This window comes from Podarcis pityusensis (assembly GCF_964106645.2).
Source record: "Podarcis pityusensis genome assembly, chromosome: 16".
Lineage (NCBI taxonomy): Eukaryota > Metazoa > Chordata > Lepidosauria > Squamata > Lacertidae > Podarcis > Podarcis pityusensis.
The window spans coordinates 30,420,375-30,447,709 of NC_138041.1; the positions used below are offsets into that span (position 1 = coordinate 30,420,375).

The window sequence follows — 27,335 nt, forward strand, 5'->3', positions numbered from 1 at the left end:
GGAGCAGCAGGGAAGGAGGACGAGAAGGGAGGACGCTGCCCCTTTTAGAAGAAGCTCTTGCTCTCGGAATCCCTAAGCTCTTGTCGTAATGTGATCAATTGTGACCAAAGAGAATACTGCAGCCTCCAAGATCTCTGTAAGATCCACATCCCTCCAACACAGAGAAAGATCACTGCAAACTGCCCCCATCCTTGTCGGAAAGGTACCCGTTTATATTTTTCCTGTTTTTCTGCAGACCTCTATCTTTGTTGCGTTTTAATGCCATGATTTAAGGAGCCAGGATGGAGGAGAAATTTGAGGGACGGAGGGGAGCCTTCCTTGTCTCTTAATTCCACTTTGCTTCTCGCTTGCACGAGCTTTCGTGAAGCTAATCTGTGCGGGGAAAAGAACGTTTTATTTTTAATGCACCCAGTGTGGAACAGTGGCACTTCAAAGGGGTGAAACAAGATAGCTTTGTGTTGTTGATGTTGTTGTTTTAACTGAAAGCGTAAGAGCTGGATAACTACCTGCAGTGGAGCCTATAGTATGTGTACAGAAAGGATTTTGTTCAAGAAATGACAGAACAGCAGAAGTGGCGGGTTGGCTGATACTTTAAATAGAGTCGGCTGCCAAGTTATGTTAACTCCTGGATTGAGTTTCACCTTAAAGAGCTTCTGTTATAATCTTTCTCCCTCTCCCTTTCTCTGAAATGGAAAAGCAGGCAATCAATTCGGGTTGCCACTTGTATTCCCAACAGGGGAACCTGATTTTGAAGAAAGTGGTTGTTTGTTTCCTTGCTTGTGAGAACAACTTTTCTATCCCCCATCCCAACCCCTGAACCCATTTTTAAAAGCTGATTTCTTCATTTCCATGCTCCTGTCTGCCTCTGTGCTTGCTTACTGGGAAGTAGCAATGACTATACTATCAAAATTCATTTGCCTGCCCAAATGCTATTGGTTTGTTTTTGGAAAACAGATGGCTTGATTTGCGCTGTAAACCTTCCAGACCCGCTTAGTGTTGGTGTTGAATCGCTGAGGTGCAAAAATGCTGCTTTTGTTCAGTGTGTTTTATTTTATTGCCGTCTTATCGGGTGTTCCTTTTGCAAGTTTATAAATGCTAGTCTGACACGAGCAGTTGATGCTGTCCGTTATACCACTCCATTGCCTGAATGCCAGAACACCGCTGTCGTCTCTGGGGCCTGTAAGATTTTTGTCGGTCCAGCTGCCGTCTGGCCTCAGACAACCTTCTGCTGGGGGCCAAGCTGTTAAACAAGAGCAGTAAGAAAATATTTACCTTTAGACCTCCCCTGCCCCCGCCACTGCAAAAAAGCAACACAGCAAATGTCTGTAAAATAGCTATTCAGGGGAGAAAGCAACATTTCTTATGCAGCAACAGATTTTGAGTGGTTGCTTAGCACCATCTTGCTGACTCCTGTCCATACGTGGAATTGTAAGATTGCTGGGTTCTGCTGTTTCAGAAACCATTTCTAAAGACATTCCTTTTTGAGCCATTTAATTTATCAATAAGTTCAGAAACGGGGGCGCTGTAGCCAACTAAACTCTACTTGTCACAAACCCATTGAAATCAACGGGCACGACTAACTTAGGACCCCTAATTTCAGCGGATCTACTCTTGAGTGGCACTTAGCTAGAGATAACGCCAATTTGCCTAGAATTCCAAAGCAAATCCCCACTCCCACCCTGAGATTCTGAAGAAGCGAAAAAATCGAAAGGGAGTTTGCAAATGAAGTGGCGTTTATACGGTAATTTGCGTATCTGGTTCTGAGATCCAGGCTGAGCGGCAGTTGAATCTCATTGAAGACTAGGGGATAAGTCAGGTGGGCCTTGATTTCAATGGGAGCTAAGTGCAACCAGCTCAGGATATGATAATCTCCCTGGTTCCCTTGGCAGACACCCCTTAGTGGAATTTAATTTTTAAGTCAGCGCACCTAAGATTGTGCTGATGGTCTGGATCCAACCCTCTGGCTGTCTCTTTCACGACTGTTTCATTTTGAACTTCTTTGGTACGTCGGTGCCTAGCGGAAGGGATGCGATTATGAAGAGACAGGGTGCTTTGAGTACTCAGGTTACTTGAATCCCCATACTCAGCCCCAAACATTGCATTTGTTCTCGGCCGTTGAAATGCATTTGTGATGTTTAGGGTCATTTGCTTTAGCTTAAATATATTATTCATAATTATTATTAATATTTGGTAGTTCCTTTTTTTTTTTTTTTGCAAGATGAACTCAAAGCAGCATTAAAAGTGAGTAAAAGCAAGAGAGTTTTTAAAAGCCTAACATGCTAATATGTACCAAAAAGCCGACCCACTATTTAAAAAAGCAGGAAATTATGGTCCAGAAGCCCAGGTGCCTTTGCTTGGTGCCTAAAAACAGATAGTGATGGGACTAGGCATGCTTCATAGGGAGAGCATTCTGCAAATGGGGAGCCACCACCGAGAAGGTCCGTGTTAGCAAGGCCCTGTGAATACATCTAGCACAGGGGTCAGCAACCTTTTTCAGCTGTGGGCCGGTCCACTGTCCCTCAGACCATGTGGGGGGCCGGACTATATTTTGGAAAAAAAAATAAAATGAACGAATTCCTATGCCCCACAAATAACCCAGAGATGCATTTTAAATAAAAGGACACATTCTACTCATGTAAAAACATGCTGATTCCTGGACCGTCCGCAGGCCGGATTGAGAAGGCGATTGGGCTGCATCCGGCCCCCGGGCCTTAGGTTGCCTACCCCTGATCTAGCATATTCCTATAAACCCTAATGCAGGAGACCTACTCTACGGTAGGGTGGCCCTCTGGCCTGCACTTCCTGGTCGACCCTGTCATCATTCAGCAGCCTGGCTCAGATATCTGCTGTGGTTGCTGACTTACTTACTTACTTATTAACTTTATATACCGCCCTTCAACCGAGGACCACAGGGCAGTTGTCAGCCTTGTAAACAGCCTTGTTGCCAGCCCAAAGTTCAAGGTGCTACTATTGGTGCATAAAGCCCTCAACAGCCTGAGACCGGTTTGCCTGCAGGATCACCTCGCCCCATATGTTCTCACTCAACCACTTCCATCTGGGCTCTGTTACCTTCTCATGCCGTACTTGCAAGGAATCAATCTTTTAGTATGCTTTGGAACTCCCTGCCGGCTGACACTTTGTTGTACTGTCTGAAAACATTTTGGTTTGGGCAAGCCTATCCATGTTTACATATACTGTTTTTTATTGTTAATTTTAATTATCTTTAAATGTTTTTATTTATGATTTTAATATTTCTTGCATACCACACAGAGGTTTTATTACAACCAAGCGGTATATAAACTTTGTTAAATAAACAAATCCTTAGAAACCTCTCGTGAGGAAGAGCTTGCCACCTTCCAAAGCAGTCTTGTTCTGCTGTTACATCACCAGGAAGTACTTCTAATATTGATTCAAAATTTTGTCATTTGAGCCCATTTATTCAGGGCTTATCTTCTGGAACGAAAAAACACATTTGCTCCATCATCTATGTGACTCACAGCTTTTTAGGTTTTTGAAGATAGCTGTCACATCGCCTCCCAACAAAACAATCTCAACACATTCAATCTTTCTTTGTGAGATGCGGTCTTCACTTTCTGAAACATGCTGTGTGGCCAATTTTAGACATCTTCAGAGAAGGGAATATTAACTTCCTTAAAAAAACAAAAAACAGTTCCTGCAGCTTCTAAATAAGTGGGATTTTTAAAAGCCAAAAATGAAATCGGAACACTATGTTTTTGCTTTTTTAATGTACTCATTTCTGTTTTCATTGTAATGAAGTTTTAAATTATAAAATTTGGTAAATGGGCAAAGAAAACAATTTATGCCACAATCCTATTCCCACGTGTACCTGGTTTAATGAACTTCTGAGATGACATGAATAAGTTGCACTGCTGGTTTCACATTGACTATGATGAAGTTCTCCATATGGGGGGGGGGGGGATTGGTATTTAAAATCCACGATATTGAAGAGAAAACTTATTCCTCATAGTTGCTGAAATTTAGAGCAAAGTCGGTTTTCTTAGTCGGCAGAGAAAAAAATATTAATTTTGTTTCATGACCAAAGAAACCTTTTTTGAAGGTAAGAATATTCCTTAATATTCCCTAACAACCCGTCTCCTGTTTTAATGGAAATTGCCACAGCAACATAATCTTAACAGTGAAATTGCTCGTGTGACACATGCTGGGCACGTGTTGTAGGTAGAATTAAAATATCCACTAGACAAACAGAACTCCAGCTGCTTCAGATCCTTTAGCCAGGAAAATGAGAGTGTAAGGGATTTTACGCATACCTGAGCACCACCCTCTCCTCTACAGATTTTCTGTGAATATATGTCTGGTGACCATATCTTCCGAAAAATCAGTTTCACCATCCACAAAAGCATGAGGGCTCTGTTGTTAAGAGTGTCAGACTTGGGAGAACTAGTCTGAACCAGCCCATGAAGCCTTTGGTTCAATTTGGGCTAATCAGTATCACTTGGCCTTGATCCAGTTCTAAAACTGAAATACACAGCATTATACATTGTAGAGCGCACTTCACATTATTGGTGCTGACCTTCAAAGCCCTAAAAGGCTTTGGCTCTGTATACCTGAAGGAGCATCTCTGTCCCCATCATTCAGCCTGGACACCGAGGTCCATTTCCAAGGGCCTTCTGGCGGTTCCCTCACTGCGAGAAGTGAGGTTACAGGGAACCAGGCAGAGGGCCTTCTCGGTGGTGGCACCCGCCCTGTGGAACGCCCTCCCATCAGATGTCAAGGAATAAACAACTATCTGACTTTTAGAAGACATTGGAAGGCAGTCCTGTATTGGGAAATTTTTTATTGTTTGATGTTTTACTGTGGTTTTATAGTTTTTTGGAAGCCACACAGAGTGGCTGGAGAACCCAGTCAGATGGGCAGGGTGTAAATAAATAACAATAAATGCTCTGAGTTAATCTGGGACAAGTGGCTTGTGTAGATTCTCAGGCAAGGGGTATCTATAGCTTTATTCAGGGAACAGCCACATAGTTCAGGCTCACAGGAAAGTCTGGGAGAAACTTCAGTCTGATTGTCGGGGTGGACAGTACTGTGCTGGGTGACACAAAGATCTGACTAAGGCAGCTTCTTGTGACTAATGGAGGGAGAAGGTAGATGTGATGCAGAAGATCTGTAATAGGACCATCTCGGCCCCCTTTTTTTGCCTTTCCATCAACAAACTTTCCCTCTGTTTCATCCTCTCCCCACCCCTTCACCCCGGTCCTTTATCTCCCACATCAAATCTATTTCATCCCTTATTTTTGTGTCATAACATTTGCTGGCCAACAAACAAACAAACAAAAAATGCATGAAAACTTTACTTCTCAACATCTTTTGAAACCCATCGTGATTAATACTGAATTGATCACAAAAACAACCACCACAGGTAAATGAATTTCTAGGACGAAGAACTGGGCCTGTTCTTTTGACTACAATTTCTAGACTGCTGTATTTTTCGTCGTATCATTTCTGGACAGAGAGAGAAGGAGAGTTTTAATTTGTACACGTCAGTTTTACAATGGCCTTTGGCTATAGCAACTTGCTGAAAGAGCTAATTAATTTTGCTTTGCCATTTTGGAAAATAAACCCACTGTGTAAATTGCAAAGTATCATTACACCCTTGCTGGGGAGGACTCCGGTTATTAGTGGTAACACCTCTGCAATGAGATCAGGACTGCTCTCCCCCAGGCACTGTGCCATTAAAGTTTGCGTCGGCTACCATCAGCACCACCAGGCTGATGGAGAGCTCATTTTTGTGGAAAAGTGGACTGGATTTCCTAAGCACTCCTTTGGCCAGAGTGAGCTAATAACATCTAGATTGAATTGTAAACTCTTGTGTGTCTGAATTCCGCTGCACAAATCTCAAAACCCTGTAATAAACCTTGAGAAGCTAATCATGCCCCTGGAAGGAATTTGAAAACTAATGCTGCAACTGGATGTAGTATTGTTACCGTTCGGTCCTAGAGATAAATGATCAGTGGCTTGAAAAATACAGGGACAGGCAACAGGTAAAGGTAAAGGTAAAGGTAAAAGACCCCTGGACAGTTAAATCCAGTTAAAGGGGACAATGGGGTGTGGCACTCATCTCGCTTTCAGGCCGAGGGAGCCGGCATTTGTTCACAGACAGCTTTCTGGGCCACGTGGCCAGCAGAACTAAACCGCTTCAGGCACAACGGGACACTGTGACGGAAACCAGAGCACACAGAAACGCCGTTTACCTTCCTGCCGCAGCGGTATCTATTTATCTACTTGCACTGGTGTGCTTTCAAACTGCTAGGTTGGCAGAAGCTGGGACAGAGAAACGGGAGCTCACCACCGTCACACGGATTCGAACTGCCGACCTTCCGATCGGCAAGCCCAAGAGGCTCAGTGGTTTAGACCATGGCGCCACCCGCTCCACAGGGACGGGCAAAGCTATATTGACACCTGAGGCAGAAAATCTCAAGAGCATTCCTACTACATACAGCCTGGGATAGCCGACATGTTGCCTTCCAGATTATCCCTGGAGAGCTCAGTTGTTTAGAGCATGGTGCTGATAAGTTTGCAGGTTCAATCCCCGTATGGGACAGCTGCATATTTCTGGATTGCAGGGGCTTGGACTAGATGATCCTCCAACTTTACAATTCTATGATTCTATGGTGATGATGATGGTGATGATTAAAATTTGTATACTGCCCTATACCCACAGGTCTCAGGGCTGTTCACAAGATAAAATTACACTGTGAAAACATAAAAAACATCATCAAAATAGAACAAGAACAACCCAATAACCCCCCTCCCCAACACATTATAGAAGGGCAGATGTTGTTGAACTCAGCTCCAGCCAACATGGAGGGAACATGGTGGGAACATGGAGGGCATTTTGTTCTCTATCCCTTGTCTATGCCAATTTGCAGTGGCTCTTTGAAGTTTATACACACACACACACACACACACACACATTTTTATTAGTTTTTTAACATGTCATTTTCAGCAGTAATTAAACATACTTTTACATCTTATTCAATTTTTTTGACTTCCATCAGTCCTGTCTGAAAATTTTCCAATCTAATCTCTTAGTATGCATTTCTTATTTTCCCTATTACATTTCAAACTCATAGCCAATATCTCTATCTTTTTCTACTTTGTAACACTTCGTATATTCCTCTTTACAAAACTTCTTGTAGTCCTACTAATGTAATTTGTTGATTATAGCTGCTCTTCAAATAATTTATATACTTCTTCCAATCTTCTGTAAATCTCTGGTCCCGCAGGTTTCAAATCCTTCCTGTCATTTTGTCCAATTCTGCATAGTCCATTAATTTCGTCTGCCATTCTTCTTTCATCTTTCTTCTTTCTGCTTCCATTTCTGGGCTAACAATACTCTTGCCGCTGTTGTTGCATGTAAGAACAGTTTGACGTCTTGTCTATTAATGTCTTGGCCTATAATACCGGCTCTTTGAGGTTTCAAACGGAAGCCTTTCCCAGCCCAAGCTGAAGGTTCATGGACCGAACCTGTATGTGAAAGTCTGTGCACCAAGCTACAACTCTTCCACACGCCATAGACCCGTCGGGAAACGCCCCATTTTAATGGGGGTGGGTGCAATAGAGAAATGCCCTGTATTGGGGACCCATTGAGTCCAGCATCCTGTTTGACCACCGGCAGATCAGATGGCTCCAGGAAGCCACGAGCAGAACTTGTTTGGCAATAGTGCTCCCTTGCTGTTTGCCCCTTAGTAACCGGGCTGTCCTGCCTGAGGACGTAGTTTTCCTGCCTTCTTCAGTCTCTGAGGATGGACCCCTAGTGGGATCCTCATCCACTCCATAGTGTGGATGTTGGTGCCAACAGAATTGATCGAGGACCCTTTAGGCCAGCAAGTGTTGTAAACAAAATCTGCCCTTTTCCCTTATGGGGTATCCAAGAGCCCATACAGAGTCCTTACGTAGGTTCCCTATTGGTAGGAGAAAATAACAGAGGCCAACCAGAGAATATTGAGAAGCAAAGCAGCTAGTAAGCTTGATCTTTATTGATCTGTTGCAACAGGGTGCTCCCCTCACACGCAGGAAAGGAGGAGGAACCCAGAACAATGGCGCGCAAGGCCTTATAAAGACTTTTGAAACTGCCACCCTGTAGATCAAGACTACCCCCAGATACTTCATACGTACATCACAGAAAAGGCGGTCTAAAACAGAAATTTGAATGTTGTTTTTCCTGTTTGCCAAGTTATCTGATTGCCTTTTCTGATTGTCTTTCCTGATAGTCTGTCACCCACTAAAATGCTGATTACTCAATTCCTGAGACAAGGGGAAGGCTCCCTGACCCCCACTCCCTCCTTGCAGGGAAAACATTTGGTCAGTTTGGGAATCAAAATGGTTCCGGGTCGGTCTTCCTGTGCTGATCTACGTATGTGCTTGGTTGGTACACTTATGAACATTACCATATATCAAGACCTCAAAATTCCTATCACACAAGCCAACTGCTCAAAGAGGCTGGGCCAGCCTGTATAAGACCCCGGATGGCCTCAGCACATGGCTGAGACAATATTGGGAACATAAGGAGGTGCTTCTTCCCCAAGTCAGACCATTGGGGTATCCAGCTCACTATTGCTGTACTGACTGGCAGCAGTAAAGTAGAAAGAAGGAGCAAAACACAGTCTCTTCGTCCAAGCCAACTGCTTCACGGGCATAATTCCATTATTCAGGACATAATTTTAAATTCCCCACGGAGTTGTTGTGAGACATGTTACCAGAAATGGCATGATTATGCCAGGTTTTCTGCGAGCTCCTGAAATTATCTGTGCGTTGTGAATTTAGTTTTTGGCAAAGTAGAACAGTTTTACTGCGCCTTCAGGAGTTTTGAGGTGCACATATTGCACATGTGTCCATGCGCGCACACACATACCCCTTCTGTCCGGGGGACAAGGAGCAAAAAGATTGTCAGCCTCTGCACACCATGTTGGCTCCCTGCCATTCCCAGAGGCTAAACGGAGACTGTTTCTATGCAAGAGAATAAAAGAGACATTTTTTATTTAAAAAATTGTCACGCATAGAAACCAGCGGGGAATATTTTAGTCTCCCTGGACACTCTTTTAACTGACTTGAAAGTTGCCACTTCTCAACAACAATAACTTTTCAAAAGAAAACTCCAGTGTGAAGCTGCCAAGTTTGATTTTCAGACTTGAGTTCAGGCGAGCGGAAAGTAATTATCTTTTCCCAATTCATCACCAATTGTTGGTGGGTCAAATCCACTTGGGCTTAATCTTCAACCCAGATCTTATTGTCCTCTGCTGGTGTGAGGAGCTGTGTCAGCCACATGATTAACCCTCCTGCAATTAACTACAATTGCTGTGAAACTTGCTGAATGATTAATCAGCAAGATGCACGAATTGTCTAGGCTCTAGACTAGGAATACCCAATTCCAGTATCCTCTTACAACCTCCACCCTGGGAAGGAGATGGCTCCACACCTTAGGAGCCACTGTGGAGCCACTGTCACCTTGTCCCCCGTACCCCATGGAGTTAGCTCTGCCACAAGACTCCTGTGAATAAACCAGATACCTTGGAAGATCAAGAAAGATATGAGCAGCTTCCCCCACAGCTTGAAAACCTACTGCCCAGAAGAAGCTAATGACTGCATTAAAAGATGCTCATCCTTTGCATGGCCAGATGTAGCACTTGGGGGATAAATTTTTAATCTTGACCTTGAATGTAAGAAGAGCCTGCTGGATCAAGCCAATGGCCCATCTAGACCTTCATCCTGTTCTCACAGTGGCTGCCCAAATGCCTGCGCACAAGAGCACTCTCCCCATCTGTGATTTCCAGCAACTAGTACTGCTACCTTCGACTGCAGAAGTAGAGCATAGCCATTGTATGGTCCAGAAGATAAAAGTTCCGGCAGTTGTTCCAAGCTGGTGCTGAAACAACTTGCATCTCTGGCTCAGCTGCAGTGGTGCTGAATGTCATGAACTTTGCATCAACACCTCCGCAGCCTTAGTTCACAACCAGCTCCAGATCCCTTGGCCTGCTGGTCTCCCTGTTGCTTTGGCCATCGCCTCTCGTCTGTGGTGGCAATGGCAATGGATCAGGGAAGCTTTTAATATTTGATGAATCATTGTATTTTAATATTCTGGTGGAAGCCGCCCAGAGTGGCTGGGGAGACCCAGCCAGATGGGCAGGGAATAAATAAATTAATTAATTAATTAATCATCATCATCAACAACAACAACCACCTGCATAAACCCGCTGGCAGCAAAATGATCCCTCGTTTTCTGCATGTTGTGGAGCAACAGTTGCAACAGCAAGGTCCTTCCTCTGCCCCTGCTGTGTGCACCCTGGGGATAAGGAAGGAAGGTGAAGGTGCTGGCTTGCTCTAGTTGTCTTTCGTGGCACCAGCTGCCAGTGCTTCAACCAAAACAACAACAAACAGATTAATCTGGCAGCACAAAACAGCAAGAGCGGTACACAGGGGAAAGAAAGTGAGCTGAACAGGAGCTGTATCCAGTGCTACTCGTACTCAGCATAGATCCACTGAAATTAATGTAGGGTCATTGAATTGGGTCTGGCCGGAGTGAAACTTCGTTGGCTACAACCCCATCTTGCTAACTCATGATGGCCGCGCTGTATTGCTGGCAAACCCCACTGGGATCAGAAGCAATCCCAGTAGAGCACGTTGGAGGAGAAGGTCTGGTTTCGTGTAAGGCACACCCCTGTGTACATATGAAACATCAGGCTGTGTGCTACAGGACATTGTCACATTTGTGCATGTGGGATGCACCCAGCTGTCTGGAGCACAAGGAGGGCAAATGGTTGGTAGTTTTATTATTTATTGACAAAGCATACATTCACGGTAGCACTTAAGGTGCACAGTGGCTATAAAACAGATCCAGTCCTCATTGAACATTCTGGGGGCTTCTTACACACACACACACACACACACACACACGATCTCTTTGTGTGTGTATTTGTGCTTCCTTCTACATACCTTGGGGTTCCTGCAAACCTGCTACTGTTTCCCTCTTATATCTGGGTGCCAATGCTTGGACTACACAAGCACTCACAACTCGAAAGCTGGAAACAGAAGGAAGTGTGGCATCTTCTCTATTTTGGCACTGAGAAGAAGCAAGAAAGGAAGCAAGGAGAAAAGAAGAACAAATACGTATCACACGGTGAAAGTGCAGGAAGGGGAAAGGCCATAGCTCATTGGTAGGGCACCTGCTTAGCATGCAGAAGGTCCCAGGTTCAATCCCCATCATCTCCAGGTAGGGCTGGGAGAGTCCCTTGCCTGAAACCCTGGAGAACGGCTGCCAGTAGACTATACTGAGCTAACAATGTTTGAAACTCCCATTGTCATAGCTCATTTTGCAACAAGGAATTTCATTAGTGTGAGCAGTTTCTGAGCTCTGGGTGCAGTACTGCGCTTAAGATTTCAGCTGGAAGGAAAGGAGGACCTTTTTCTGCCTCCCCGGTCCAACTAGTCTCTGAAGACTGGAGAAGAGACCCTCTTAAGAATATTAGCAGGGTCGGCAGGGGAAGGACTAGACCATGCGAAAAATGAACATAGTATTTCAGCTGCAGTTTATTCATTTTCAGCTTTGTATTCTTATAAAAAAGTGCACCTAGACACCCTGTTGTTGCTCCCATAACCAAAGTTTGAGGTGCCATTTAGCTCCTGTCTTTCATATCTCAGTTTCTAACGCTGTGAGCTAGATGCATCGATGGTCTGACTCCATAGCTTCCTATGTGGAAATGGAGTTCTTCCACTTTTCAGTCCTGACCTTTTCCTCTCGGAAGGGCTGGTGCTCAGGTAGAGCGTCTGTCTTACAAGAATAAGGTCCCAGGTCTGGTCCCCAGCATCTGCAGGTAGGGTTTGGAACTGCTTCTGCCTGAAACCTTGAGCAAGTTGTTGCCAGTCTGTGTCGGCAACACTGAGTTAGATGGCCGAGTGGGTCTGATTTGGTGTAGGCAGCTTCCTCTGTACCTGTGGCCTCCTCACCTTGTCTCAAGATAATTCTGAATTACTTTGCAACCGTATGAAGAGATCCGGATACACCTTGTGTTGTTCAAGGCTGCCTTGTGGAAGAACTCTGTTGGAAATGCATTAGACTTAGAGGTTCATATTTATTATATTTCCCCCGATCAGAATTTGAACCTGAGCCTGGCCTGCTTTCGCTTACGGTTGCAGTTTTCTACGAATTGCTCCTGTGCACAAAAAGCAAAACAAAGCAATATAAAAGGGCAGTTTGAAGTTCCAGCCTTTGCAAGGCAAAGAAAATGCATGACAAAGTTTTGTGGAGGAGAAAAAGAGGCCGTTTGCAAGACTTTGAAAGGGATAACGCTCCTCGCGCAGCCAAGATAAGTAGATGGGTGAACAAAGACCAACTGCACTGTGAGCGGAGGGGGTCTCCATGGCAACGTAATTATTTTCTGACTTCAATCTGCGTCCTGCATAATGATAAGAAGTTTAAAGGGAGGAGGAGGGACATCTCTCCCACTTGCTTCCCCAGCAAAACCGACTGGAGAGAGTAAGCTATCAGGGCAGGTGTAGCCGCTGCCTGTTTAAGCAAGATGCCAGCCCTGTGTGGTGCCAGCATTGGGGGAAGGACCAAACAGTAACTCCATGGCAGAGCTTTGCGAGGAGACAGTCCCTGGTTCCAAACTAGCAAAGCCAATGATAATATCCTGCGGCAGGGAGTTTTTCTTACGAACAGGCCCCCAGGCTTCTGTGAGCTCTTTTACGATACGATAATCTTTATTGTCATTGTCCCATACAGAACGACAAAATTGAAAAATCTACATAAAACATTCAAAACTACAAGCCTGCTATCCCAGCTATCCCAACCTGGTTGCCCCCCTAAAAACTCTGATACCCCATTTTTAAATACAATATGCTCCCATACACTGCGTTTGGGTACCCAAAATCGCATTTGGGTAGAAACTGTTTCCGGGTCTATACGAGCAATCTCTACCTGCGGGATAATCTCACTCTGCCAGTTAAGTAAAAAAACCCAACAAGGTCTCCATTGGCCACCTTCAGGTCTTAAAATTGAACGTGGTGGTGGTGTCCCCAATTTCTCTGGTCCTCTGGTTTTACCTGTACAGTGGACCCTCCGGATACGAACTTAATTTGTTCTGGGGGTCCATTTGCACCCCGAAAATTACGTAAAAAGAGGCATGCTTCTGCGCACACACGTGGCGTGATTGAGTGTTTCTGCACATGCATGCGCAGCGAAACCCAGAAGTATACACTTCTGGGTTTGCCGTGGCCATAACCCGAAGATTCCATATCCAGAGGGATCCGTAACTAGAGGTATAATAATAATAATTTATTATTTATACCCCACCCATCTGGCTGGGCTTCCCCAGCCACCCTGGGCGGCTTCCAATTTTTTTTTTTAAATACTGTACTACATCAAACATTAAAAACTTCCCTAAACAGGGCTGCCTTTAGATGTCTTCTAAAAGTCTGGTAGTTGTTGTTCTCTTTGACATCTGGTGGGAGGGCGTTTCACAGGGAGGGCGCCACTACCGAAAAGGCCCTCTGCCTGGTTCCCTGTAACTTGGCTTCTCACAGTGAGGGAACCGCCAGAAGGCCCTCGGTGCTGGACCTCAGTGTCCAGGCAGAATGAGGGGATGGAGACGTTCCTTCAGGTACGACTGTATGTCTCTTGGATTCATCACTGAGCATTGAATCCTGTCCGAATGTCAGGCACTTACCTCTAGGTCTTCAGCCATCAACCACTCAGTGTCAGGGGACTGAGGAGGAATGGTGGAGACCCCCCTTCTCCTACACTTCCCAGAGAAGAAACAGACAGCATAGATTTAGAACAGTGGTTTGCCGAAGGGCACAGTTCAGAGGCTGCAGAGGGGAGAAGCTGGGAAATATTGGGAGAAGAGCAGCAGGAAGAAGAACCAAGGGAGAGACAGCTGACAGTGTCTTTAGAAAGCATTCCTGACCCCCCCCTCCCAGGACCAGGTGAGCATTGAGAGTAGTAGAACAGAAAGCTCAGAGGCAGAAAGCTCAGCTTAGGCATCGCAGGGATGACGTAGAATTAGGAGAGATGGCGCCGATGCGACTTATTCAGAACACCACCATTATTTAGCGGAGATTGTCTCTCTGTGTGAATACTGAATAAATAATCGGTAAGAACTCTTCTTATTTTATCTGCTCCTTGGCTGCCACTGTGGGAGGGATAGGATTCACTGAAGCCTGACACTCAGGTAGCAAAGGTGCAATTTTCGTCCTCCAAAGTTTTACAGCTTTGCTGCCAAGTCGGCATGCAGCTCAGCAATTTGTGCAGAGACCATGTTCATCGCTTCTACTGCCGTTACAGTGGCATCATTTGGTGACACCTTTTCGCCGTTTTTGCAGCCTGTGTCCGATCATTCACCTGAGATTATGACTCGCCTGTTAGCTTAGGTAGTGAAATTGTGGTCCTTCCTCGCTGGTGCACCACGAATCATGTCACATCTAAGCAGATGTAAAATTGTCCATTCCGACTGTGGAATGCTTTCCCTGGAGAGACTTGCTTGGCGCCATCCTTACATGTCTTTAGACACCATGCAAAAAACATTCCTCTTAACCCAGGCTTATGGCTGTTAAATAATCTATGGCCTGTGAAAGTGTGGGGGGAGGACTGATATTATTATGATTATTTTACTATTAGGCTGTCAGTCAGTATGCTTTTTACCATGTCTTTATTACATTTTTATCATTGATGTTTTGTAATGTCCTCCTAACGTTGCACACCACCCTGGGATCTTTTGTTTTTTGTTTTTATGAAATCATTTTTATTGGATTTTACAAATATAGAATTATAACAATCCAAATACTCTGAATCTCAAGACTTCCCCCCACCCCCTTCGTGGGTCCTATTGTCAGCATTCACAACCGCATATTATTCTGTTCTATATTTTATATCAATCCATATTGTCCATAGTATTTGTTACATTACAAGTGAGATTAAAATCCTGCTAATGTTTTCATCTGCTTGCAATGGTCTCTTAAATAGATTTAAAATTTTTCCACCCTGGAATCTTTTGATAAAGGGTGGTATATAAATTGAATAGATGAGGATGATGATTATTATCATCATCATGATAAAGGCCTTTTCTGAGTATGGGAATGGAAAACCGAAAGTGGTAGATTCAACCATACCTGGTAGGATTGCTCTGTAAAATAGCTAAAATAGGCACACATAGAATCTTGGCTTAGGTTTCATGGAACAGGCAAAGGCAAACTTGGCCCGCCAGCTGTTTTGGGACTACAATTCCCATCATCCCTGACCAGTGGTCCTGTTAGCTAAGGATGATGGGAGTTGTAGTCCCAAAACAGTTGGAGAGCCGAGTTTGCCTATGCCTGTCATAGAAGCAGTAGGCTCAGTCTCATTAGATGACTAGCTAGTTACAAAACCTTGCCTATGATAGAGTGGACCTTTCATGCCTGGGTTCACTTCTCTTTGTCTTCGATAGCTGGACTGTACTAGAGGCTCTCCTCCTGAACTTTCTTTAAATAAGAAAATGTGAGGGAATGCTAGCCATTTCGGAATCATCCTTTTTTGGAGGGCTTGCAGAATAACAACAGCAACCACCTGTGTCACAAACCAGATTGGATGAAAACTCGTATCGGAGTGCTCTGTAAATTGATAGCCATAGTTTTTAATATACTAACCCTTTATGCTCTTCCACACCCGTTTAATTAGATTCTTATAGACTTTTATATATACCTTCTGTTTCAATACAGTGGTACCCCGCAAGACGAATGCCTCGCAAGACGGAAAACCCGCAAGACGAAAGGGTTTTCTGTTTTGGAGGCGCTTCGCAAGACGAATTTCCCTATGGGCTTGCTTCGCAAGACGAAAGCCCATAGGGAAATCTCCGGGGACCTCTTTTAAATGCTGGTGGTGGGGAGCAAAGCCTTTCCCCCCCTCCGGCCTTCAGAAGAGGTCCAGGAAGGCCGACGGGGGCCGAAAGGCTTTGCTCCCCACCGCCAGCATTTTAAAAGCAGTCCGGGATAGCAGGGAAGAGCTTCCCGCTATTGCGGACGGCTTTTGAAGGCAGGCGGGGGGGGAGCAAAGACTTTCGCCCCCCGCCCGCCTTCAGAAGAGGTCCAGGACCTCTTCTGAAGGCGGGCGGGGGGCGAAAGTCTTTGCTCCCCCCTGCCTGCCTTCCCGGGAGAGCGGAGAAAGGCAGCGCCTTTCTCCGCTGTCCCGGACGGCTTTTGAAGACAGGCGGGGGTGGGCAAAGACTTTCGCCCCCCGCCCGCCTTCAGAAGAGGTCCAGGACCTCTTCTGAAGGCGGGCGGGGGGGCGAAAGTCTTTGCTCCCCCCTGCCTGCCTTCCCGGGAGAGCTTTTGAAGGCAGACGGGGGCAAAGACTTTCGCCCCCCGCCCGCCTTCAGAAGAGGTCCAGGACCTCTTCTGAAGGCGGGCGGGGGGCGAAAGTCTTTGCTCCCCCCTGCCTGCCTTCCCGGGAGAGCTTTTGAAGGCAGACGGGGGTCAAAGACTTTCGCCCCCCGCCCGCCTTCAGAAGAGGTCCAGGACCTCTTCTGAAGGCGGGCGGGGGGCGAAAGTCTTTGCTCCCCCCTGCCTACCTTCCCGGACGGCTTTTGAAGGCAGGCGGGGGGGCCAAAGACTTTCGCCCCCCGCCCGCCTTCAGAAGAGGTCCAGGACCTCTTCTGAAGGCGGGCGGGGGGCAAAAGTCTTTGTCCCCCCCTGCCTGCCTTCCCAGGGGCTTTTACATCGCCCCGGACAGCGGAGAAGTCCTCCGCTGTCCCGGGCGATTTTAAAATGCCGCCCGCCAGCATTTTAAGATCGCCCCGGACAGCGGAGAAGTCCTCCGCTGTCCCGGGGTTTTTTAAAATGCTGGGGGTGGGAAGAAAAGCCCTTGTTTCCCCCCCCCCAGCCTTCAGAAGAGGTCGGGGGACAGACTGTCCCCGGACCTGGTCTGAAGGCGGTTTCCTTAGGAACGCATTAATTGATTTTCAATGCATTCCTATGGGAAACCGTGCATCGCAAGACGAAAAACTCGCAAGAAGAAAAAACTTGCGGAACGAATTAATTTCGTCTTGCGAGGCACCACTGTACTTTTTAGCTTTCCAAAATGTTTTACAGTTTTTAAATGATTGTACCCCATCCTACTTATCCTGGTCTACGACCGTAATAAAGATTTGAATTTGAATTCAACAACAACAATAATAATAAACTTAGGTGGGGACAAAAGTGGTGGTTTGCGCCTCTTTGCCTTAGCAGCTTTGCTGAGACCTTTTAAAAATGTTTAGTATTTTTTAATCTGTGTTTTCATGATAACATTTTGTATAGTTGGTTTTAATGCGTCTTGTGGATTTTAGCTGTGGTTTTATCTGCGGTTTTATGATGTACCTTGCCTGGAGAGCTCATTGACTGATGTATTAATCTTTCAATAAAATAAATGTTCCATCTTAAAAAAAAAAATATTATACCAAGTTTAGCGCACCAGCTCACATTAGCGAGGCCAGGGGCCGTCAATACACCCGTCTCAGCTTAAACATACAAGCTGAAATACGCCCGCCACCTTGAGACATATCCACATGAAATAGACATTTATAATGCAAGGGTAATAAGGTCCTCGGACCATTGCCTGGTTGTAGATTGTGGGGGATTATCTTTCCAGTGCAAGTCACATGGTGATCATAAGTGTTTGCAGGAACTGTCGGCCCCGATTAGCTCAGTTTCTCACTCCGGTCTTAAATTCAGTTATCTGCATTTTGCAGCAATTGTCGTTTTTTTAATAAAAAAAAACAGCAAACGTCATCGTGAAAATTCATCAGCACTTTCTCCTAATAGACTGTTTCCCTAGTATGCATTTTTTGTATGTCGTTTTCACTAATATCCTCATTTTTATGCATACCTTAATATATGTATACATATATTACATATATGTATTATTACATATATTACATATATTACATATATGTATTATTACATATATTACATATATGTAATATATGTATCTTTTGCAATCATTGTTTAGTCAGCACTGCAAAATTCAGATGAGTGCAAATTTTGAAGGATGCAATGTTTTGGTTCACATGTTGTTTCGGAGAGCGCACATGTGATAAATCCAGCTTTCAATGTGTTCTGAAATGGATTTCTTCCCCATCCCTAACTGCTTGCCTACCTATGTCTTTCTTGTTTCCAGATGCTGGAAGGATGGATATTGACCATCCTGGTATCTGTCGGTGTCGGCTCCCTCCTGTTTATGGTGGCGCTGGTGATCCTCCTCAGAAACAACATCCATGCTACTATGTTCTGGAATGAAATTGTGCTAGAGAAAATCACCAACTTTGTCATGGATCAGAGCAAAGAGCAGCGGATCTTGAACTCTGTGTCCTACAATGCCGTCAAAGGGGATCCCGAGAGCGTCTTGGACTGCATCGACAACTACTGCTCCCAGAAAGAGTGGGCCATGAACGTGGGCGATGAGAAAGGTAAACGGGTGTCATGGACGAGTTGGATGCAGAGGAAGGGTGGGAGGAACCAGCTGGGGAACCCCCAAAGGAAGGAGGCTCGGAGCCCGGGGAGTGTTGGTGGGGTGACAATGAGTGGTCAATGTGAGAAGAGGGAGAAGACTGGGAATAGGCGGTGTCAAAGGACGAAGAGGTAACAGGGCTTAGTGAGCTGGGATGCAGAGTCTGTGGTGCAGAGTCACAAGGGTCTCTCCCTCCTGCTGCGGTGCAAGCTCCCTTCTCCCTGGTCTCCCAGCGGTGTGAAAAGAGTGGAGGAGAGGTTGGCTTCATGTATACACAGTCTCTGATTGCTTGGGAGAAGCCCTGGAGAGGAGGGCTGTGGGGAGATGGAGACTTTCAGTCTTGGCAACTGATGCGTAAGACCTCCCAGAGATGAGCTGCTGTGCTCCTTAGTCCTGACACTCAGCCAAGGGATGATTGTGCTTTTGCTTAAAAAGAGTCAACTCCAACTTTGAGCGGTGTGATCTGCTGTCGGTTCGCTCTTTGCCAATGGGCTGGAGCTCCTTTAAAGTTGGTCTTTGGTCACCACCAAGAGATGTGGAGATGGCTTCTCTTTAGAATATAAAGAAAGCCTTGCTGGATCAGGCCAAGGGCCCGTCTAGTCCAGCATCAATAGCCATCCAGAGTCTCATGGGAAGGAGCCAGCAGAACAACACTAATAATAATAATAATAATAATAATAATAATAATAATAATATTTATTTATACCCCGCCCTCCCCAGCCAAGGCCGGGCTCAGGGCGGGTAACAACCAATAATAAAAACAAGTTGATTAAAATACAATTTAAAAAACAAGATTAAAATACAACATTAAAACATTAGGATGCAGCCTCTTCACAGGAGGAGAAAGGAAAAAGAAAGGGGGAGGGAATCAAAGGCCAGGTGGAACAACTCTGTCTTACAAGCTCTGTGGAAAGAAATCAGATCCCGCAGGGCCCTGGTCTCATGAGACAGAGCGTTCCACCAGGCCGGAGCCAGTGTTGAGAAGGCCCTGGCTCTGGTTGAGGCTAATCTAACTTCCTTAGGGCCCGGGACCACTAGGGTGTTGCTGTTTATGGACCTTAAGGTCCTCCGTGGGGCATACCAGGAGAGGCGTACCATAGAGAGACTAGCCTTCCTTGTGATTCCCAGCAACTGGCCTTCAGGACTTCTGCTTCCGCCAGTGGAGGCAGCCTGCCTCCGGACAGCCTTGCATTTAACAACGTGCCTGGTAGCCACAGCCGGCCAGGAATTCCATTCAGGCACATCCTTACAATTCCATGTTGGCCATTGAGAAACCTGGTGGAGAAAAGACCAATCTCTTCATTTTCCCATTGGCAGCCTGCTGCATTTTGGTGCTGGTGGGACGCGGGTGGCGCTGTGGTCTAAACCACAGAGCCTAGGACTTGCCGATCAGAAGGTCGGCGGTTCGAATCCCCGCAACGGGGTGAGCTCCTGTTGCTCAGTCCCTGCTCCTGCCAACCTAGCAGTTCGAATGCACGTCAAAGTGCAAGTAGATAAATAGGTACCCCTCTGGCGGGAAGGTAAACGGTGTTTCCGTGCGCTGCTCTGGTTTGCCAGAAGTGGCTTAGTCATGCTGGCCACATGACCCGGAAGCTGTACGCCGGCTCGCTCGGCCAATAAAGCGAGATGAGCGCCGCAACCCCAGAGTTGTCCGCGACTGGACCTAACGGTCAGGGGTCCTTTTACCATTTACAGGGGAAGGGGAGCCCCAGTTCATTTTGAGTACATAGCAGTGCTCCTGGGCATGGATAAAAGAAGCTGGTGATGCAGGGGATGAAGGAATGCAGTGTATATTTATGTGAATGGATGGGGTTTTTGTTAATGAATGGGACTGATAGGGGATATAAATGGAGGGTTGTGATGGGAAAGACAGAGAGGGGGAGGAGTGACTTTGGCCCCACCTACCAACTGCATGCATCCCTAAATAGCCCTTTCAAGAGGTGAGGATACATGTCAGGATTTGACTCATGGCAATGAAAATATTCTCCCTCTCAGTACCCAGAACAGTTCTGTATTACCTGCCTTGCCTCCTGGTAAGATGTGCACAATTCAGTCTCGAGCTATGGTCATCGCAGATTGAAAATTTCAATCAGAATGTAGCCTAAAAATTTTAGGATATGGCATTTCTGTTCTAAACATCAACAAGTCAAACTCAGACAAATGAAACAGATATAACAACCGACAACAAAAACTCCAATGCATTCTGTTCTTAAACAATATTAAACACTTGTTAATAAAGCCTAAAGTTGTACATTGTCCTGTCCGTTTCTCATCCCAGTGCCTCCATTTTCAAACAGAAGCACTGCCTGTTTCCCCCCTCTCTCAGTCTCTCACTGTCTTAGTCAATTTCACTGGGTATACCATGTCCCAAATTCTCAATAGCTATTCAGTGGTAAATCTATACATATGATCTTGCTCCCAGGTACCCTGTCTCAGACACCTCTACTGTAATTTAGAAAAAAGAAAAAAATGCAGTTTTTTGGGCTCTTCTGTCAACTAATCAGGTCTCCAGGCCTATTAATCGAGCCCTGCTAAAGTCAACACCCTCCTTTTCCAGGTGTGATCCTAGATAAGGTCGTCGAAGAGGCGGATCCTACCATCGCTTTGGAATTTGGAACGTACGTAGGCTACTCGGCCATCAGGATCGCTCGCCTTTTGAAACCAAACGCCCGTCTTCTTACCATCGAATTCAACCCTGAGTTTGCCTCCATTGCCAGAGAGATCATCGAAATTGCTGGACTCAGCGAGAAGGTACTATCCGGCACACAGAGAGCTCCGAAATGTTTGTCAGCAGCAAATGGATGGTGGTCGCGGCTCTCTGAGAGAGTCGTTGTTTTTAATTCCGTTGAATTGTGGAGTTGGGAGGGGGACCATCAAAGATCATCTGGTCCAAGTCCTTCCCAACGCTCCCACAGCATCTCTGATAGGTGGCAACGCTCTGGGGCATTGTGGGAAATTTAGATGGCAGACCTCCACACCAGCCGTGCTGCTGGAAATTAAAATGTCAGGCCCAGTGCTCATTGGATTGGAAATCAGGGCATCTTTCCTCAGTCCTGGTAGCCCTGCCTAAGGATGTGGGTGGATGCCAGGCCAGAATGAGGTAGGAAAGGGAAGATGCAAACTATACATTTGAAACATATCGGACACACATTTAAAGCACGATTTCTGCACTATGGTTACCAGATTTTTTTCCCAATGAATCTGGGGACACTTTTTTTTTGTGTGAAGCTGAGTAGCAACAGGGAGTCAGTAGTGGGGATGTTGAGGCAAAAGATCCTGGTCCCAAGCACACATGCATATTGTATAAAGGTGCAAAGCCCTTCTTTCGCACCCTGTGAAACATAAATGCCCAGAGTTTTTTTAAAAACTGGGCAACGGCGCACCACCCACCCGTGACTCCCGAGCCCTCCCTGATCTCCTTCCTCCTTCCCCCTTTGTTTTGACAGATCAGGGGAGGCTCGGGAGTCACGGGCAGGTGGCCGTTGCCCAGGAGAGGCCAGCCTGGTAGTGCAGTTGGCTCTGGCTGGCTTCAGGAGCTGCTCGCTGCTTTGGTGCAGGAAATATGGCAGGTGCCATGGCAGTGAGCAGCTCCTGAAGCCAGCCAGAGCCAACTGCACTACCAGGCTGGCTCCGGGCTGCTGAGGCTGCCACGTTTCCCGAGGACAGATTTGCAAATCTGGGGACATTCTGGGGACAGAATTTGTCTGGGGACAGATTTGCAAATCTCCAGGAACTGGGGACACCTGGTAACCCTATCTTAGACTACATATCCGTTTTGCTGATGAAATGGAGCGCACACTCTGTTTTGTGATCAAGGATGGTGAAACTGTAGCTCTCCAGATCTTTGGTGGACTACGGCTCCCATCGTTCCTGGCCATTGGCCATGCTGGCCAGGGCTGATGGGAGTTGTAGTCCACCGCTTCTGAAGAGCCACAGGTTCCCCATTCCTGCAGATGATTGGGGCAGATCTGGGTTTGACTGGGGGGTAGTTTGGCCCTGAGTGACCCTTGACTGAGCTGAGTCGTTGGGAAAGGCCTTGCTCTTTATTATTTTGCCCTTACAGAAGAAACAATTGCAGCCTCATAAACTTTCCCGGATCATAAGCCAAGCGAATCACTAGTTCCCACCAGAGACTTCCCTTGCCACTGGCAGAAGTGTTAACATTCCCTTGAACAGGAGCAAAGGTCATCTACTTTATAACTACACAGAGAGAAAACGTTTGGGGAAGAAATAACCAAGCCAGCTTATTATGCGCACACAAAACCCAAGTGACCCCCCAAGTCATATTTGACCGAAGCATTTTTTGTTGTTTACAGCAGGGCAATTCAACTGCTTTGGTGGCTGGTGCGCAATGGGACTGATAGGGCAGAAGGCAGGGAGACCAACAGTAGGTGGCGCTGCAGGCAATGACAGAGCCAACCAATTCTAGTTTTGTCCCTGCTGAGTTCTGCAAGGGGTAACACTGAGACGAAGGAGGAAGAAGCTGACAGGCCTCTTGGATTTGTTGTAAATAAGGAGGCAGGTGCCTGGGGGCTGGTTGAGGGCAGTGCCCCCCTAGTAAACCAGCCTCTACTGCAGTGGTTTCCAAACTTTTTCAGGCCACTTTCCTTTGGCTTCATAAACTCATCCCCAATGCCCCCTGAAGGAGCGTCTCCACCCCCTCGTTCTGCCTGGACACTGAGGTCCAGCTCCAAGGGCCTTCTGGCAGTTCCCTCACTGTGAGAAGCGAGGGCCTTCTCGGTAGTGGCACCCACCCTGTGGAACGCCCTCCCCTCAGATGTCAAGGAAATAAGCAACTATCTGACTTTTAGAAGACATCTGAAGGCAGCCCTTTTAGGGAAGTTTTTAATGTCTGATGTTTAATTGTGTTTTTAATATCCTGTTGGAAGCCACCCAGAGTGGCTGGGGAGGCCTGGCCAGATTGGGGGGGGGGGGGTATAAGTAATAAATTGTTGTTGTTGTTGTTGATCCCCATAAAAAGCATTCTTCAGAACAGCGGTTTGCACAATCCGCTGTGGAAGATAATAGCACAGTAAGATTCAAAACAGTAGCAATCAATTGCACATTTATTCAAGGTCCAATTAAAATGATTTAGTTTAATTTTCAGCTGTGGACCACCCACGTTGGGAACCATGGCCCTCCTGCTTTCAACGTCTAAAGCATACCATCATCCTCATCATTATTAATTTATTAGTTGATTTACTTCCGAAAGCGACTCAAACAAGCCACTAAAATGGTTAGTCTATGCAAATCAACCACAAGTACTTGAAACTCTTCAAACGAAGAGCATACTATTGCTATTATTGTAATAATTTCTTAGTTGCTTTGCTGACAAGTGACTCAAACGAGCCACTGAAGTGTTTAAAAAGTATGCCAATAAAAGGCAGGTCTTTCATAACCGACCCCTCTAAAAACAACCACAAGTGCTCAAAACCCTTCCAGTTATGAGCTAAAAGAAGAGTTTTTGCTTGGTGTCTAAAAATAGATAAAAGGAGGCCCCAGGTGAGTCAGCCTTAGGGAGAGCATTAGGCAGTCTATCCATAGCATACAATCTTGGTTCTGTATCCAGGGCTGGCTCTGGGGCCTGGGGCAAAGTGCCTTCTTGTGAGCCTCCTCTTCTGTTGGTGGGACCTGGCGGGCTTACCTGGCGTTGGCGAGAGACAGCGGCACCATTTTAACTCGCACTAGCTGCCCTTTTTGCGGGACGTGGGTGGCGCTGTGGGTTAAACCACAGAGCCTAGGGCTTGCCGATCAGAAGGTCGGCGGTTCAAATCCCCATGACGGGGTGAGCTCCCGTTGCTCGGTCCCTGCTCCTGCCAACCTAGCAGTTCGAAAGCACGTCAAGGTGCAAGTAGATAAATAGGTACCGCTCCGGCGGGAAGGTAAACGGCGTTTCCGTGCGCTGCTCTGGTTCGCCAGAAACAGCTTAGTCATGCTGGCCACATGACCCAGAAGCTGTACGTCGGCTCCCTCGGCCAATAAAGCGAGATGAGCGCCGCAACCCCAGAGTCGGCCATGACTGGACCTAATGGTCAGGGGCCCCTTTACCTTTTTAGCTGCCCTTTTGATGTCTCATATTGCCCAGAGAGACACTGCCTAGGGCAGGCTTCCTCAAACTCAGCCCTCCAGATGTTTTTGGCCTACAACCCCCATGATCCCTAGCTAGCAGGGCCAGTGGTCAGGGATGATGGGAACTGTAGCCTCAAAACATCTGGAGGGCCTAGTTTGAGGAAGCATGGCCTAGGGGCACTGTGGAAAATTTAAAATGGCCGCTGGACCCAGCCACTAGATGCTGCTCACAGTACCAGGTTAGGGAGGAGGGATTAAAGGGGGCTCCAGAAGAGACGTCAGCAATGCCCCCCACCCAAGTGCACTGAGACCCCAAAAACTGCCCAAGCAAGGCGGGTACTGACGCCGAACCTCTCTGTAACACAGCTCTTCTTTGCTTTCAGATCACAATCATCGAGGGCCATTCTCAGGACATCATCCCACAGCTGAGGGAAAAATATCAGGTGGACAAGGTCGATTTTGTCTTTCTGGACCACTGGAAAGAAAGATACTGTCCCGACACCATCCTCCTCGAAGTAAGTTGGAGCGATGCCTCTCTGGAAATTAAGAGATTCCATATTCCTGGTGTGGACCACACGCAGTGGTCTGAACTCTCATGCGGCCTAGAGCCTGCTAGATTTTGTCTTTCATTTTGGTCTTCCGAAAGACCAAAGGCGATGGAAGTTCAGAGCACCTGGAGTCAAAAACATCTGGACGTCACCAGCTTGGGGAGGGCTGAGTTAGACTGCCTTGCATCCTTTGAGAGGGAGAAGCTATCAGCTTGCTAGCTAGGGGCCTTGCATTCATTTTTTAAGGAGTCCCATTTGTTTTAGCTATGAAAACAAATGGGAATTCAAATGAACGAGTTCCAAATGAAAATTACCTTTGTTTTTCATTGGTTTCTACGGGGATGAAAACAGTGAAAGAGTTTGAAGCAGGTGTAAAGGGCAGAGCAAGATTTTAGGAAGACACCAGGGGTGGAGGGTGTGGGAGAACAGTAAAACTGACGGAGCTAAAAATGGGGTCCACAAAATGGGGTCCTGCCTGCACCCAGCCAAGGGAAGGTGGTATCATCACAGAATGCCTAGAAAACACAGAAGTTAGAGGCAACAGAAGTCTGGCCAGGTCTCCCATTCAAGCCATAAAGCGAACAACAAATGGAAGTAATGCAAAAAGTACAGTTCAAGCCAGTGTAGAAACAAAACAAACTTGCCCAGCCCACTTCCAAACTTCCACATTTCCACTTCCAACCATATTAGATAAGAGATGGAAAGAAGATGAAGCCCCTCCCAGCGAAGAATGGCAGATTAAGTTGATGGATTATGCCGAAATGGCAGAAATGATGGAAAGAATCAGAAGTCAGGAAGACCAAAATCTTAATAAGGAATGAGGGAAATTTATAACTTATCTTAAAGACCATTGCAAACAGTTAAAATCATTAGTAGGATTGGAATATCGCTTGTAGTTTAATGGTGAATTTTGGACACAATGGAGAGGTAAAAGATTTGGGTTAGTATAATAAAAGATGCGGGAGGAAATGATTAACAATAGGACCCACAAAGGGGAGGAGGGAAGTCCAAGAGACTCCTTGGAATCTCGTTTTTATGTGGTAGATCTTCCGAACATCTCCTTGAAGAACTTCTGGGATTCTTCAAACTGAAGTAAAGACCTCCCTTAGAGTGGTAGGACCACTCTCAAGAGAGAGCTAATCGTCTATCTCCTGTCTCTTTTCTCAGGAATGTGGCTACCTAAGGAAGGGCTCCATCCTTCTGGCGGACAACATCGTCTACCCGGGGGCTCCAGATTTCATCAAGTACATCCGTAGCCACAAAAGCTTTGACTGCACTAACTACCCCTCTCACCTGGAGTACATGAAAGTGGAGGACGCAATGGAAAAGGCCGTTTACATGGGATGAGAGTGAGAGTATTAAAACCTTAGTGTCAAGCCACTGCTTGTATGTGTGAGCACACACCGTAGTCCTGTCTGTGGGTCGGCGTTAGCTTTCTGTAGTTTTGGGCTTGTGGCTAAAGCGAATTTGTCACAGTAGAAGAAGTTGCAAAGAAGGCAAGTCAGCAGGAGAACAAGGGAGCTTCTGTTATGGTCAACTGAGACCCACTGAAATGAATGAACATGGCCAACCTAGGTTCATTGATTTCAGTGGGTATACCCAGAGTAGACCCTAGCAGGATACAACCCCTTGTGTATAAATAGGCTAGGCAGCTAAGGATCCATCCGGAGGTGATGGGCAGTTTTGTTACATTTCCATTTTAGCGAATGACCATTTTCATTGATGGCCTCACCTATTGGATTTTCTGCTTTTTACCCAACAATGCCAAAGCCCAGTGGCTCGCTTTGTGTTTCTCAGCCAAACAAGACCAAACTGCCTTTGGAGACAGACATAAAAGGGGTATTTCTGGGGGGGGGGGGGAATATGGGGGAAAGCAATGAACAGTCAGACCCATCTCCTTCCTACGCAGCGGCCAGAAGCGACATGAGAATTGCAAACTGGGAGGCAGAGTCTGTTCCATAGTAAGCAGCAGGGGCTGGATGTGGCTGTGACAAGACTAGTCATTGCACTGCAAGCCATATATGCACAGTGCAATTTAAGCTTACAAATTGGTCCATTTCCTGCCCCCGCTGGTTTTGGAAAGGAGAAATGGGAGCCCCTTCTGTCACTTTAGTCGCCTTCCAACATGTGGAAGGCAATGTCTTCCCCCTTCCCATTTTGGAACCCTGGATTCGAAAACAGACTAAGAATCTCAACGCACAGAAAAAGTTCTCAGCTTCATATGG

The 27,335-nt window shown here is 46.3% G+C and overlaps 1 protein-coding gene and 1 long non-coding RNA gene across 2 annotated transcripts; one reads left to right on the top strand and one right to left on the bottom strand.

Annotated features, from left to right (window-relative positions):
• COMT (catechol-O-methyltransferase) lies at nt 1–26,490 on the top strand. Its single transcript, XM_080985285.1, has 5 exons — nt 1–202; nt 18,164–18,452; nt 21,051–21,244; nt 24,946–25,077; nt 26,278–26,490. Exons 2-5 carry the CDS (start codon nt 18,164–18,166, stop codon nt 26,455–26,457), a joined length of 795 nt encoding a protein of 264 aa, XP_080841411.1. The 5' UTR covers nt 1–202; the 3' UTR covers nt 26,458–26,490.
• On the bottom strand, nt 3,268–5,673 carry LOC308465444. The gene is made up of 3 exons (XR_013980445.1): nt 4,587–5,673; nt 4,290–4,491; nt 3,268–3,453 (listed from the first exon to the last, which is right to left on the bottom strand). It is a non-coding gene; the product is annotated as an uncharacterized lncRNA (long non-coding RNA).
• Nucleotides 26,491–27,335: the final 845 nt, after the last annotated feature.